This window comes from Hyla sarda, chromosome 7 (genome assembly GCF_029499605.1).
Source record: "Hyla sarda isolate aHylSar1 chromosome 7, aHylSar1.hap1, whole genome shotgun sequence".
Lineage (NCBI taxonomy): Eukaryota > Metazoa > Chordata > Amphibia > Anura > Hylidae > Hyla > Hyla sarda.
Genome location: NC_079195.1, coordinates 195,962,505 through 195,978,076, shown reverse-complemented (window position 1 = coordinate 195,978,076; position 15,572 = coordinate 195,962,505). Strand labels below are relative to the sequence as shown.

The 15,572-nt window shown below is 45.3% G+C and overlaps 1 protein-coding gene across 15 annotated transcripts in view; it reads left to right on the top strand.

Moving 5' to 3' along the window:
- The window catches only part of PAPPA2 (pappalysin 2), a 381,240-nt gene that overhangs the window by 222,708 nt on the left and 142,960 nt on the right, over positions 1-15,572 (top strand). For all 15 annotated transcript variants that reach the window (XR_008846570.1, XM_056532020.1, XM_056532010.1 and 12 more), the window contains 2 exons: positions 951-1,042; positions 1,135-1,316. Coding sequence is in view for 14 of the 15 variants with exons in the window: in XM_056532020.1 (XP_056387995.1) it covers positions 951-1,042; positions 1,135-1,316 (274 nt within the window). In the remaining variant the exon portion in view is untranslated. The remainder of the gene's footprint in view (positions 1-950; positions 1,043-1,134; positions 1,317-15,572) is intronic.

Below are 15,572 nucleotides of genomic sequence, written 5' to 3'. Positions count from 1 at the left end.
GAAGAGATGGTAGCTGCATCCACAAGTGTTCATAGTATTATTACAATGACTACATTTATCAAGCGCCTTTCAATATATACGATGTACTGGGTGTTTAACATGGCTTTATATCATATCTGCATTCATAGTTTAAGCAAGCAATTAATAAAAAAAAGCTTTTAGCAGATTCACTGCCGGCGAGGGCTTCACACCTATTCATATTTGTCTAATCCTTCTGCTAAACATTTACCTCTTGGTGTTGAAGAGCAGCCAAACTTTCTTAGTCTCTAAAACTATTAGCATTACAATAGAGGATATACAGTACATAGTGACAGAGCCTGATTTCATTGCTGTGTTACTGGTTGTTTGTGTTGCCTTTTATGCTTATAAATTGTTAATAAACATAGAGTTTATCAATAATACATGCAGCGGTCGGAAGATATAAACCAGGTTACATTTTGAGGGACCCTGTCAGCAGAAAAAAAAGGGGTGTAAATAAGTCCATGGCTAGATAAGGGATCTCATCATGATTCCATGCATAAAGTTTGCCTTTTTGTTAATATGTAAATGAGGCTCAAAAGCCCAAGAGGCGTTCCCCAGCACAACAAGATTCCAGGTAAGTCCAGCCCATGTGTTCTTTTTCTCCACCTCCATACTCGCTGGTATCTGCCTACCGCATTTGACTGACAGCCACTAGATAAAGAGGACATGGGCTGGACTTACCTGGACTCCTGCCATGCTGAGGAATGCCCCCATGGCTTTTGAGCCTCATTTACATATTAACAAAAAAGCTTATATCTTGGCTCTAGAAAGGACTATAGAGATAAAAAGGTATGCCTGGAATCCTGGTGGGATGCCTTATCTAGCCCTGGGCCTATTTACATCTTTGTTTTCATGCTGACAGGTACACTATATGGGGTTCTACAATAAGGGTCTCAATGTTTCTGTTCTTGTCCATATTATGACTTCAGGGAGCTAAGAGAAGAATGTGATGATGGAGCATTGCAAAATGGTGATGGCTGTTCTTCAAAGTGTCAACTGGAAGAATATTATATATGCAGAGGTGAGCCCTTTGGGGTATACTTATAAACACTTTTTAGGGACTCACTGAGGTATTGCTAGTTGTTTTATTCAAATAAAATTTTGTTTTGGCAGGAAATCCAAGTCTTTGCTACATACCCAGTGAAGACGGTGATAAAGGTTTAGAAATGTCTGCTGCTTGTGATGAGGTCACATCCCAGGGATACAGTGATCAGTGGGCCTCTCATGCTGCTTCTTCACATGAAGACCTAAAGAAGTGCCCCGTTTCTGCAGTAATTGGAGAACCCATCCAAAAGGTGATACTCCTTACAATAGAACAAAATTAAGCAATGAGATAATTAGTCTATAGTTCCCTCTATGGATCCCCACAAAATTAGACCTAAACTAATGTTTTGGTCTAATGTTCATGGGGGCATTACAAATCTTGGTTGTACAGATCCATTATATGGTGTTATTTGACTTCTATATAGTCACATTTTATCTACCTATGGCTCCAATTAAAAATAGCATTTAAGACACATTTTAATATCTAAAACTGTAGCTCTTGAGAACTGCCCCAAAGCATTGTGGGGAGCTCTAAATTCACACCTATAGCAAAACCATCCTTTTTACAGTCTAGTTTTCAATTGGTACAATTAGCAATAATGGATTCATACAGATTACAGAAAAAACACATGGTGTGTAGGAACCATGTTTTGCCACACAGTGGGCCTCATTTACTAAGAGTGTTGGTTTTTTACTAGTGTGAAATGTTGTTTCTGACTAGAAGGCTGCCTCTCTGTTTACTATGAGGATCACAGATATACAAGTTGGGAACATTTTCTGACCAGCTTTTTCTAGGTGGAAATTTCCAGCCATTTATTCACCTGATTTTCAGTAAATAGGTCGGATTGTGAAACCACGCCCCTTTTTGGCAGGCTACGTTCCTTTTGGGACAGACCACACCCCTTTTTCAGGTTTTCACAATGCAATGTCGGGTTAGGCTGGGTTCACACTACGTTTTGGACATACAGAGACTGGATCCGGCTGGGGGGGGAGTGAAAACCGGGCACGCCCATATCCCAGCTGGACCCGGTGTGAGGTGGTTTTTTGCGCCCCCGTAGATCCATGCGTCCGCTCCTCCCCCAGCTCTCCGAACATTGCCGAAGCTAGAACTGGGGGAGGGAAGAGCAAGGGGACAGAGAAGGTTCACGCCCCCTCCCTCATCTCCCCTCCCTGAGCTCGGCTGCTCGGCTGGACGCAGATCTCTACGGCCCGCCCCCTCCCTGAGGACATAGATCTCCACGGCAGGTCCCTCCCTCATCTCCCCGAGCTGAGGACGTAGAGCAGTGCTCCCAATGAACTCTATGTGTAAAGGAGGACATACTGTACGGGCTAAATGTCCCCCTTTAGCCCATACAGTATATCCCCCTTTAGCCCATACAGTATGTCCCCCTTTAGCCTGTACAGTAGGTCCCCCTTTAGCTTGTGCAGTCTTTAGCCTGTACAGTATGTCCTCCTTTGTCCCCCTTTAGCCTGTAGCCCGTGCAGTATGTCCCCCTTTGAGGGGACCTGCCGTGGAGATCTGCTCGGGGAGATAAGGGAGGGACCTGCCGTGGAGATCTATGTCCTCAGGGAGGGGGCGGGCCGTAGAGATCTGCGTCCAGCAGCCGAGCTCAGGGAGGGGAGATGAGGGAGGGGGCGTGAACCTTCTCTCTCCCCTTGCTCTTCCCTCCCCCAGTTCTAGCTTCGGAAATGTTCGGAGAGCTGGGGGAGGAGCGGACGCATGGATCTACGGGGGCGCAAAAAACCACCTCACACCGGCCCCCCATGTCTTTCATTTGATACAGCCGACCGGAGTCAGATATTGACTCTGGTCGGGTCATTTTTGCCCCATATCCTGTTTTCTGACGGGACCTAAAACTGTGGTATACCACGGCTGGGATACCACGGTATATCACGGGTCCGGCTGGGATAAAGGAGTGTCTAGTCGCGTATGTCCAAAACATAGTGGGAACCCAGCCTCAGATGGATTTTCCTGGAGCACACTGCCTAAGACATGTCTCAGACACTATGCACCAAAATAACTTGGAAAATCCTGACAAAAAGTAGTGAGTTTTAACTTAGTAAATGAGGGCCCATGTCTATAGTTCCATAGCATGCAACTATCTGTAACAGGGGTCTATGTGTACTATGTGCCATTCATAATAATGTATTCTGATGGGGCAAAGGTGCCTTTTGGCCCATTGAAACCCCTTATTTAACTGCTACCTCTGCCACCAACCTATAATATATGTGAGTGCGTGAGGAGTTATAAACCTAGAATTATAAGATTTTATTATTTTCATGGATATCAGTATAATAGTATAGTTCATGCATCAATTTTAGTTGAACATTACAGAGATATTCCAGGTTTTCTTTTCTTTAGCCTTTGAGCCCATGATGCCAAGTTATAAAGCTGTGTTATTTGCTTCTTTTACCTCTGCGCGCCGCTTTGTCCCATTTTAATGCACTAGACCAGTGGTCTTCAACCTGCGGACCTCCTGATGTTGCAAAACTACAACTCCCAGCATGCCCGGACAGCCAACGGCTGTCCGGGCATGCTGGGAGTTGTAGTTTTGCAACATCTGGAGGTCCGCAGGTTGAAGACCACTGCACTAGACCCTCAGCAGGAAGTGATGTAGTGCAAGTCTTTTCATATAACTGTTTCCTCTGACCTTTCCCAGCCTTCCATGTGGCCAGAGACAGTACGTCATAAGTCACATGGTCTTCAGGGGGCATTGCCATGCTGCAGTGGATGAAAGGGACTTATTAAAGTAAGACTATACACCCACCCATTGCAGCATAGCTACGCCCCCTGGAGACAATGGGGGAGATTTCTTTTTAAACCTGTCTAGAGGAAAAGTTGCTGAGTTGCCCATAGCAACCAATCAGATCGCTTCTTTCATTTCTGAAAATGCCTCTGAAAAGTGAAAGAAGCGATCTGATTGGTTGCTATGGACAACTCAGCAACTTTTCCTGTGGACAGGTTTTGATAAAGCTCCCCCATAGTGACTTATAAAAGGGAAAGGTCAGAGAAGAAAGTAAAATATAAAGACTTGTACTACAGTACTCCCGGGTGTGGGTCCCGTACATGAAAACAGGACAAAGCGGCGCAAAGAAGTAATTGAAGGCTGGAGAATTTTTTTTATCTTAGAATATCCCTTCAAAAATGGTGAATCCATACATTACTTGCCATATAAAAGATGTATTCAGAATACTGTGCCTTTTGCAGGCAACAAACAGTGGCACATGTGGGGTAGTAATAAGATGGTAAGTAAGAGAGTTGTAAGCCTTAAAGGTGAAAAACTTTTATTTTTAAAATCAACTGGTGCCAGAAAGTTAAACAGATTTGTAAATTACTTCTATTAAAAAATCTTAATCCTTCCTGTACTTATTAGCTGCTGAATACTACAGCGGAAATTCTTTTCTTTTTGAAACACAGAGCTGTCTGCTGACATCATGAGCACAGTGCTCTCTGGTGACATCTCTGTCCATTTTAGGAACTGTCCAGAACAGCATATGTTTGCTATGGGGATTTCCTTTTACTCTGGACAGTTCCTAAAATGGACAGAGATGTCAGCAGAGTGCACTGTGCTCATGATGTCAGCAGAGAGCTCTGTGCTCCAAAAAGAAAAGAATTTCCACTGTAGTATTCAGCAGCTAATAAGTACAGGAAGGATTAAGATTTTTTAATAGAAGTCATTTACAAATCTGTTTTAACTTTCTGGCACCAGTTGATTTAAAAAAAAAAGTTTTTCACCGGAGTACCCCTTTAAGCTGCCTATATACAAAAATATCAATGTTCCTTAGTAAATTGGACCAAATAGCAAGTTGACATCATGGAGCCTATATTAATTTTGTCTAGACGTTAAAAATGTCAGGAAAGGGTAACGCTGTACCTAATGTATCTAAAAATAACTAATAAATAGTACAGCCTCCCAGGACACGCAATACAAGCAATCTAAAGGCTGAAGAGACGAATTAAGGAGTAAAGTCAGCACGCCAGTGAGTAGGATTTGTTTTATTACAATATTTATCTATAAAGTTAGACAGCTTCCATGGAAAATATTTTCAAGCTGGCACAGATGTAAAATCTTTTATCTTGTCACAAAACTTGAGGTATTGGTATTGAACTTGTTTCAACATTCTGGTTCATTTGTGTAGGCTACCCATGGTGATGCTACCACTGCGATCTATACCATCTTTCATCAAATTACACTTAAGACATTGATACCCAGCTGGGGGGCAATGAATACATTGATGTGTCCACCAAACTTACTTCATAGGCTGTATTTTGTGACATGCGTGATTTTATGGAGCCAATTTTTGCTGCCTACGCTATATTAAACCAAAGGAGAAAGTTTCGACAGCAGCGGCCAAGCGCAGTAATAATGCCACTGATCATGAGAAGCTAAAGTGAAATAAATGAGTAGACGCAGCGTAGATGCTGATTCTCAGAATACAGACGTGCCGCTTTGTTCTTTATTAGTCTGACTGGTTCACTTTCCAGCTGTGAGTTTGCTAGCAATTTATTTGGTGGCGATACAGAATCTGAGTTGCACTTTTCATGGGCAGACAAAATAATTGCGTTTTTTTCTTTCTCTGGTAAATATTATAAGTAAACCAGATATAGAAAACAAAATGAACAGAATAATAGGTGCTCTATGTGCCAGTATCCTCGTGATTGGTGGTATGTATTGAGGCAAGTTGTATGCACAGTCACCTTGTTGTGTTGTTCTGTGGGCACAACACCAACATGCAACCTGCACCCACTGGTGTGTAATTATACAGAATGCCAGGAGCTGCCTAGACTTATTAGCTGCTGCATTCTCCACAGGAAGTTCTTTTCTTTTTGAACTTTGTTTCTGTCTGACCACAGTGCTCTCTGCTGACACCTCTGTTCATGTCAGGAACTGTCCAAAGCAGGAGAGGTTTGCTATGGGGATTTGCTCCTGCTCTGGACAGTTCCTGACATGAACAGAGATGTCAGCAGAGAGCACTGTGGTCAGAGAGAAAAGAACTGGACAACTTCTTCTGTGCCATACAGCAGCTGATAAGTACTGGAAGGATTAAGATTTTTATATAGAAGTAATTTACAAATCTGTTTAACCTTCTGGCACCAGTTGATTGTATAAAAAAATGTTTTCCACCGGAGTACCCCTTCAGTTTACCCAGTATTACAAACATTTAGCTGCTTTCCTCCCAAAAAAAAAACAGCACCACACCCATTCTCTGATATTGTGTGGTATAACAAGTCAGCTCAATCCACTTCAATGAAATTCAGTCGCAATACCACACACAACCTGAGGGCACAAGTGGCGCTGATTCTGGAAGGAAAGATATGATTCCTTACCCTTTTCAGTAGATTTCTACACTCTTCTGACATTTTTTTTTCATTGGAAACCACATGGAAGTAATTTATAAACCTAAACAAACATTAGAGATAAAAAAACAAGACAAGGCATAACAAGCGCTTATCGCCTGCATCTGGTAGATGTGACAAGTCTTAGTTTGAGTCACAAGTTTTTCCATGTTTGCAGCACTTCTCCGCACTACATTTTAATGTGACTTCACGTTATATCGATTGAGTTCTTCCGAGGCAATCCATGGTTCGCAGCAGTCTGTATGTCACCGCTATCACTTCTTAAGTCATGACATGATGTATCTGTGCACACTTCCAAGGACTCCCCCCTGTGGAGAAACGATCTTCTGGCCCCCTATATTATACATCCTCTAATTATTTTAATTGAATTCATAGAAGTGCTGTTTAATAGTCATTTAGACTTATTTTAACAGGAACCTGTCAAGTCCGCCTGCCTCATACCTGTCCAATTCCTAATAAAGAAACGTATGAGACGTAAGATAATTACCTCGTCTGTGTCCCACGTTCTTTTTCTGTCACCACCCCACCTCTTTCCTTTTGATTGACAGGTCATTCTGCTCCAACTTCTTGTCTCAGCCCTTGCAAATCCCAGTCTTGCACATTCAAAGACTGTGACTAGAGATGAGCGAATTTTATTTCATTTTAATTGAATACATTTTTTTACATTTTGTTAACCCCTTAAGGACTGAGGGTTTTTTCCGTTTTTGAACTTTCATTTTTTTCCTCCTTACCTTTAAAAAAATCATAATTATTTCAATTTTGCACCTAAAAAATCTACCGCAAATCGGAAAAAAATCACTATGCACTATGCGTCTAAAGGGTTAATAGCGTGTGGCACCGCGATCAGTGCCGCGCTCTATTAGCCATGGGTCCTGGCCGTTGCTAGGTGCCGGGCCCGACCCGCTATGATACGGGGCCATGCCTGCGTACAGATATGGCCTGCGTCCCTAAGGGGTTAAAATCCTTTTTTGAGGCCCCATTCTGGTGAGCATCGAGCTGGTGGTCCACCACGAGGCGAGCTACTGCCTGTTTCGGGCCCTCTCTCTTAGCGCCCCCCGACTGTGAAACTGCGAATATTTAATTTAATCAGTTATGGTTCATTGTTATTGCTCCAACCTGTTTCAATGGATTCTTGTGGTAATTCCAGAGGTAATATTTGATGACTAGAGATGAGCAAATTTTAGAAAAATTTGATTCGGACGATTTGCCGAATTTTCTGAAAAAATGTGGTTCGGTCCGAATTTATTTGCGTCCATTCGCTATTGAAAACTGCTATTTCTGGCTTACAGAGAGCCTAATTGGGGTGTAGAACACTTTGCCTTGCTGTAACACGCATAAGGTGTGTGCTGGGTTAGTGAAAAAATACTGTAATTCAGTATGACATGCAGATCAGAGGTGTCGCTATTAGAATCACTGTTGCACAGCGGCACAATGACACAGCCTGGAGGTGGCATCAGTATGAGGAGACCATATATTGGCTGAATGACACAGCGTGTAGGTGGCGGCAGCATGAGGAGACCATATAGTGGCTGAATGACACAGCGTGGAGGTTGCGAAAGCATGAGGATACCATATAGTGGCTGAATGACACAGTGTAGAGGTTGCGGCAGCATGAGGAGAACATGTAATGGCTAAATGACACAGCCCGAAGTTGGCTGCAGCATATAGTGGCTGAATGACCCAGCCTGGAGTTTGCGGCAGCATGAGGAGACCATATAGTGGCTGAATGACACAGCCTGGAGGTGGCGGAAGCATGGGGATACCATATAGTGGCTGAATGACACAGCCTGGACGTGGTGGAAGCATGAGGAGAACAGATAGTGGTTGAATGACACAATGTGGAGGTGGCGGCAGCATGAAGAGAACATATAGTGGCTGAATGACACAGCCTGGAGTTGGCGTCAGCATGACGAGACCACATAGTGGCTGAATGACGCAGCCTGCAGTTTGCGGCAGCATGAGGAGACCATATAGTGGCTGAATGACACAGCCTGGAGGTGGCAGAAGCATGAGGAGAACATATAGCAGCTGAATAACACAGCCTGGAGGTTGCGGCAGCATGAGCAGAACATATAGTGGCTGAATGACACAGCCTGGTGTTGGCTGCAGCATGAGGAGACCACATAAGGGCTGAATGACACAGCTTGGAGTTGACAACAGCATACAGTGGCTGAATGATGCAGCCTGCAGTTTGCGGCAGCATGAGGAGACCATATAATGGCTGGATGACACAGCGTGGAGGTGGCGGCAGCATGAGGAGACCACATAGTGGCTGAATGACGCAGCCTGCAGTTTGCTGCAGCATGAGGAGACCATTTAGTGGCTGAATGAAACAGCCGGGAGGTTTCAGAAGCATGAGGAGAACATATAGTGGCTGAATGACACAGCGTGGAGGTGGCTGCAGCATAAAGAGAACATATAGTGGCTGAATGACGCAGCCTGGAGGTGGCAGAAGCATGAGGAGAACATATAGCAGCTGAATAACACAGCCTGGAGGTTGCGGCAGCATGAGCAGAACATATAGTGGCTGAATGACACAGCCTGGTGTTGGCTGCAGCATGAGGAGACCACATAAGGGCTGAATGACACAGCTTGGAGTTGACAGCAGCATATAGTGGCTGAATGACACAGCCTGGAGTTTGCGGCAGCATGAGGAGAACATATAGTGACTGAATGACACAGCATGGAGGTGGCAGCAGCATGAGGAGAACATATAATGGCTGAATGACTGGAATTGGCGGCAGCATGAGGAGACCACATAGTGGCTGAATGACACAGCCTGAAGTTGGCGGCAGCATATAGTGGCTGAATGACGAAGCATGGAGTTTGTGGCAGCATGAGGAGACCATATAGTGGCTGAATAACACAGCCTGGAGGTGGCGGAAGCATGAGGAGACCATATAGTGGCTGAATGACACAGCCTGGAGTTGGTAGCAGCATATAGTGGCTGAATGACACAGCCTGAAGTTGGCAGCAGCATATAGTGGCTGAATGACGCAGCATGGAGTTTGTGGCAGCATGAGGAGACCATATAGTGGCTGAATAACACAGCCTGAGGTGGCGGCAGCATGAGGAGACCACATAGTGGGTGTATGACAGAGCCTGGAGTTGGCAGCTGCATATAGTGTCTGAATTACACATCCTGGAGTTTGCGGCAGCATGAGGAGACCAAATAGTGGCTGAACGACACAGCCTGGAGGTGGCGGAAGCATGAGGAGACCTTATAGTGGCTGAATGACACTGCATGGAGGTGGCAGCAGCATGAGGAGACCATATAGTGGCCAAATTACACAGCGTGGAGGTGGCGGCAGCCTGAGGAGAACATATAGTTGCTGAATAACACAGCCTGGAGTTTTCAGCAGAATGAGGTGGCGGCAGCCTGAGGAGACCAGATAATGGCTGAATGACACAGCCTGGAGGTGACGGCAGCATATAGTGGCTGAATGACACAGTGTGGAGGTGGCGGCAGCGTGAGGAGACCATATAGTGGCTGAATGACACAGCGTGGAGGTGGAGGCAGCATGAGAAGAACATATGGTGGCAGTATGAAACAGCTTGCAGCTGGCATCAGCATGAGGAGAACATATGGTGGCAGAATGAGACAGCCTGGAGCTGGCATCAGCATTAGGAGAACATATGGTGGCTGAATGACACTGCATGGAGGTGGCAGCAGCATGAGGAGACCATATAGTGGCCAAATGACACAGCGTGGAGGTGGCGGCAGCCTGAGGAGAACATATAGTGGCTGAATAACACAGCCTGGAGTTTTCAGCAGAATGAGGAGGTCATATAGTGGCTGAATGACTCAGCCTGGAGGTGGCGGAAGCATGAGGAGACCATATAGTGGCTGAATGACACAGCGTGGAGGTGGAGGCAGCATGAGAAGAACATATGGTGGCAGTATGAAACAGCTTGCAGCTGGCATCAGCATGAGGAGAACATATGGTGGCAGAATGAGACAGCCTGGAGCTGGCATCAGCATTAGGAGAACATATGGTGGCTGAATGACACTGCATGGAGGTGGCAGCAGCATGAGGAGACCATATAGTGGCCAAATGACACAGCGTGGAGGTGGCGGCAGCCTGAGGAGAACATATAGTGGCTGAATAACACAGCCTGGAGTTTGCAGCAGAATGAGGAGGTCATATAGTGGCTGAATGACACAGCCTGGAGGTGGCGGAAGCATGAGGAGACCAGATAATGGCTGAATGACACAGCCTGGAGGTGACGGCAGCATATAGTGGCTGAATGACAGTGTGGAGGTGGCGGCAGCGTGAGGAGACCATATAGTGGCTGAATGACACAGTGTGGAGGTGGAGGCAGCATGAGAAGAACATATGGTGGCAGTATGAAACAGCTTGCAGCTGGCATCAGCATGAGGAGAACATATGGTGGCAGAATGAGACAGCCTGGAGCTGGCATCAGCATTAGGAGAACATATGGTGGCAGAATGAGACAGCCTGGAGGTGGCTGCAGAAGCATCAGGAGTCCTGAAAGTGACCCCGGTGACAGAGTGGTGCCTTGGATGGCAATACCAGTACCCAATGGCGAAGGTGGGTGAAAAAAGGAGAACTTGGCATCAGATGTGTGGCATCAGGCGGGTGGCAGGATCAGAAGAGTAGCTGAGACAACTAAAAGTGTTAGTGTGCACAAGGAAGTATTGAACATATGCATTATGTAAAGCTTAACTTTTAATAATATGCTTAGGATAAAATATATAGACCCCAAACTTTTTTTTTTCTTAAATCAAACAAAAGGAAAGGTGTACAAATAACACCATGTGCCACCTACACCACCAAGAATTGATGTGATGCAAAGACCTCTAAAAGGTGGAAGGGAACAATGTATGGTCCATTGTAACCGGTGGGGGTAAAAACTTCCCCTGTAAGGTCCTACTCTCGCATTATTAATTCCCATCTTGGCAAGTGTTACTCGCCCTTAAAAGGGCAGCCCCACACAGGTAACTCTTCTTACTTCCACCTACAAACACTGCCATTTTCAGGGTTTTTAGATGGAAACAGGGATTGGTTCCTGTGTGGGGATGCCCTTTTTAAGACGAGTAACACTTTCCTCAAAAAGGTGGAAGGGAACAACATATTGTCTACTGTAGCAGGTGGGGGTAAAAACTTCCTCTGTAAGGCCCTACTCTCGCCCTATTAATTTCCTTTTTGGCAAGTAGACATGTGCAATTCGGTTCGGCACGAATGTCTAAATTAACGAATTTTACCGTTTTCGTGCATTCGGACCGATCCGAATGCACGAAAACATATTTTGAATATTCCCGAATAGCCACGATAATACGAATAGCACAGTAACGAATACATTCGTTATTTCCCGACCACAATGCTGTAAATAACGAATGCATTCGTTATCTGTAAACGAAGGTGAAGAATTCATTCTGATAACAAATATAGTAAAAAGGATACAGATAGTTTGATTTTTCGGATACATTCGGTATTCGGGTACATTCGGTAAATCTTTTTATTCTATTTTTGGACTTTAGCGATCCTAAAAAATTATGGAGATACCTTTTTTATAAAAATTTCGCAGGGTATCATAAAAAAATCATAATAAAAAAGATACAGTGGTGATGGAAAAAATTGTATCTAATGAAATGTATCATTTTTATTATGAAATGTTTATTCATTTTTAAACAGGGATCAATTTATGTGAGCGGGTAAAGCACTAAAAATGTAGCCGACAATAATGAAAATGTAGTGTGTGCTTGTTTTTCACTTTTTTTTAAAACATTTTTTAGGTAGTACGACTACTCCCAGCATGGAACACACTCTTCCATGATGGGAGTAGTAGTTACCTGTACTAATTGACAGATCGCAGGGGTCCCTTGCGATCCTCTTGTATAATGTATAGATGCGGCGGCTGCTCTTCTATGGTCCCCTGCACTCACGTATATGTACACATATTCATATTTCCCGCAGAGCTGTGATTGGCCAGATGGTTCCAGCCAATCACAGCTCTCTGTGAGAAATAGGAATATGTGTATATATACGGCCATGCAGGGGTCCATAGAAGAGTGGCCGCCGCATTCATACATTATACCGGAGGATCGCAGCGGGTGTCAGGAGTGATACCCGCAGTGATCTTCCCTTTACTACAAGTACTAATACTCCCAACATGGAGTACACTCTGCTCCATGCTGGGAACTGTAGTACCTGTATTAATAGACAGATCGCAGCGGGTGTCAGAAGTTACACTCGCTGCCATATGTCTATTAATGCAGGTACTACAGCTCCCAGCATGGAGCAGAGTGTGCTCCATGTTGGGAGTGGTAGTACTTGTAGTAAGGGACAGATCCCAGGGATGTCACTCCTCCTGACACCCGCTGCGATCCTCCTGATGTGAATGTCGGGATCAGCTGTTCTCAGGGCTACAGAGCCGGGAGAACAGCTGACGCTGAGCCGTAGGTATACATCGTATATCTACTGCCCAGCAAGAACTTACAGTGAGCCTGCAATGTGTATACAGTATACACATTGCTGGCTCACTTAACCCCTTGCTGAGCTGTGCGCTATGCGCAAGCCCAGCAAGGGAAGAGTTAACTTACACTGCTGGACAGTGTAGGTTAACCCTTTGGTCGGTATACACTATATACAGCTATCTATAGCTAGCTGTATACAGTGTATACAGAAGACGAAGTCCAGCTTACTTCCCTCGAGTCCCGGGCGGGGTTCGTGTAGCTCCGCCCCCTAGTGATGACGTCATTAGGGGCGGAGCTACAGAAGGGAACAAGGCTAATTAATCTGAAGCTCTGTTCACATTGTACGTTTTGTATAATGTGAACAGACCCTTCTGGCAGTGTCTACCCAGACAGGGAGACTCCAGCTGTTGCTAAACTACAACTCCCAGCATGCCCAGACAGCCAAAGGCTGTCTGGGCATGCTGGGAGTTATAGTTTTGCACCAATTGGTGGCTCCCTGTTTGGGTAGACATTGCATCATGGGTGCTCTCCCCAGCGGACAGCGCCAAAAATGTCATAACCAATTTTTTGTGTTTTTTTCTTCTCGTTTCAGATCCGTGTATGCAGAGGATTACTGCGGATTCGATGGATTACGGCGGATTATTTATTTTTTCCTTTAATAAAATGGTTAACGAGGGCTGTGGGGGAGTGTTTTTTTAAATAAAATAATTTTTCCAATGTGTTGTGTTTTTTTTTTTATTGAATTTTCAAGGTTAGTAGTGGACGCTGTCTTATTGACGGAATCCATTACTAGGCCAGGGCTTAGTGCTAGCCCCAAAAACAGCTAGCGCTAACCCCCAATTATTACCCCGGTACCCACCGCCACAGGGGTGCCGGGAAGAGCCGGTACCAACAGGCCCGGAGCGTCAAAATGGCGCTCCTGGGCCTAGGCGGTAACAGGCTGGCGTTATTTAGGCTGGGGAGGGCCAGTAACAATGGTCCTCGCCCACCCTGGTAACGTCAGGCTGTTGCTGTTTGGTTGGTATCTGGCTGAGAATGAAAATACGGGGAACCCTATGCGTTTTTTTTTTTAATTTGTTTATTTAAATTTAAAAAAAAAACGCATAGGGTTCCCCGTATTTTCATTCTCAGCACAATACCAACCAAACAGCAACAGCCTGACGTTACCAGGGTGGGTGAGGACCATTGTTACTGGCCCTCCCCAGCCTAAATAACGCCAGCCTGTTACCGCCTAGGTCCAGGAGCGCCATTTTTGACGCTCCAGGCCTGTTGGTACCGGCTCTTCCCGGCACCCCTGTGGCGGTGGGTACCGGGGTAATAATTGGGGGTTAGCGCTAGCTGTTTTTGGGGCTAGCACTAAGCCCTGGCCTAGTAATGGATTCCGTCAATAAGACAGCTTCCGCTACTAACCCTGAAAATTCAATAAAAAAAAACACAACACATTGGAAAAATTATTTTATTTAAAAAAACACTCCCCCACAGCCCTCGTTAACCATTTTATTAAAGGGAAAAAAAATAATCCGCCGTAATCCATCGAATCCGCAGTAATCCTCTGCATACACGGATCTGAAACGAGAAGAAAAAAAAACACAAAAAATTGGTTATGACATTTTTGGCGCTGTCCGCTGGGGAGAGCACCCATGATGCAATGTCTACCCAAACAGGGAGCCACCAATTGGTGCAAAACTACAACTCCCAGCATGCCCAGACAGCCTTTGGCTGTCTGGGCATGCTGGGAGTTGTAGTTTAGCAACAGCTGGAGTCTCCCTGTCTGGGTAGACACTGCCAGAAGGGTCTGTTCACATTATACAAAAAGTACAATGTGAACAGAGCTTCAGATAAACTAGCCTTGTTCCCTTCTGTAGCTCCGCCCCTAATGACGTCATCACTAGGGGGCGGAGCTACATGAACCCGGCCCGGGACTCGAGGAAAGTAAGCTGGACTTCGTCTTCTGTATACACTGTATACAGCTATCTATAGATAGCTGTATAAAGTGTATACCGCACAAAGGGTTAACCTACACTGTCCAGCAGTGTAAGTTAACTCTTCCCTTGCTGGGCTTGCGCATAGCGCACAGCTCAGCAAGGGGTTAAGTGAGCCAGCAATGTGTATACTGTATACACATTGCAGGCTCACTGTAAGTTCTTGCTGGGCAGTAGATATACGATGTATACCTACGGCTCAGCGTCAGCTGTTCTCCCGGCTCTGTAGCCCTGAGAACAGCTGATCCCGACATTCACATCAGGAGGATCGCAGCGGGTGTCAGGAGGAGTGACATCCCTGGGATCTGTCCCTTACTACAAGTACTACCACTCCCAACATGGAGCACACTCTGCTCCATGCTGGGAGCTGTAGTACCTGCATTAATAGACATATGGCAGCGAGTGTAACTTCTGACACCCGCTGCAATCTGTCTATTAATGCAGGTACTACAGTTCCCAGCATGGAGCAGAGTGTACTCCATGTTGGGAGTGGTAGTACTTGTAGTAAAGGGAAGATCACTGCGGGTATCACTCCTGACACCCGCTGCGATCCTCCAGTATAATGTATGAATGCGGGGGCCGCTCTCCTATGGTCCCCTGCACGGCCGTATATATACACATATTCCTATTTCTCACAGAGAGCTGTGATTGGCTGGAACCATCTGGCCAATCACAGCTCTGCGGGAAATATGAATATGTGTATATATACGTGAGTGCAGGGGACCAT